The sequence below is a fragment of the Penaeus monodon genome, chromosome 20 (genome assembly GCF_015228065.2).
Source record: "Penaeus monodon isolate SGIC_2016 chromosome 20, NSTDA_Pmon_1, whole genome shotgun sequence".
In the NCBI taxonomy this organism is placed as follows: domain Eukaryota; kingdom Metazoa; phylum Arthropoda; class Malacostraca; order Decapoda; family Penaeidae; genus Penaeus; species Penaeus monodon.
This window is the reverse complement of record NC_051405.1, coordinates 18,377,268-18,377,676: the sequence shown is the minus strand read 5'-3', so window position 1 is coordinate 18,377,676 and position 409 is coordinate 18,377,268. Positions and strand designations below refer to the sequence as shown.

Genomic DNA, 409 nt, shown 5'->3' with positions numbered 1-409 from the left:
TCAGTTTCTTAATACAGCCTACCTCTTTGGTGTTCCGTGTATAAATACGGCAGTAGGGCTGAGGGGCCATGATTTCCCCGCGGCTGCCTCGACGAGTTATCAGACTTAAGGCATCAGGGTCTACGTTCTCCTGGTTCTCCTCATCAGATAAGCTAGAAGAACATGATGGGACTTTAGTAACTGGTAAAGCGTACCTGATTTCAGTTACTGGATCAGATTAGATTAACACATTAGAAATTTTAAACAGAAAGAGCAGTGTAAAGTTCGGATAACTGTTACATGAGTTTTCCCTTTCGCATTTTCAGTTTATAGTTTGTTTTTTGTTTTTGCATCAAAATATTCCCTCGCCACTAAATGGTAACACAGGCCAGCTACTTCAGCAATATACTTATAAGTCAACGACAGGGTC

General features: G+C 41.1%; 1 protein-coding gene across 1 annotated transcript in view; it reads right to left on the bottom strand.

Moving 5' to 3' along the window:
• The window catches only part of LOC119585674 (F-box only protein 32-like), a 47,071-nt gene that overhangs the window by 7,156 nt on the left and 39,506 nt on the right, over positions 1-409 (bottom strand). The window contains exon 2 of the mRNA XM_037934350.1: positions 23-152. Coding sequence (XP_037790278.1) covers positions 23-152 — 130 coding nt within the window. The remainder of the gene's footprint in view (positions 1-22; positions 153-409) is intronic.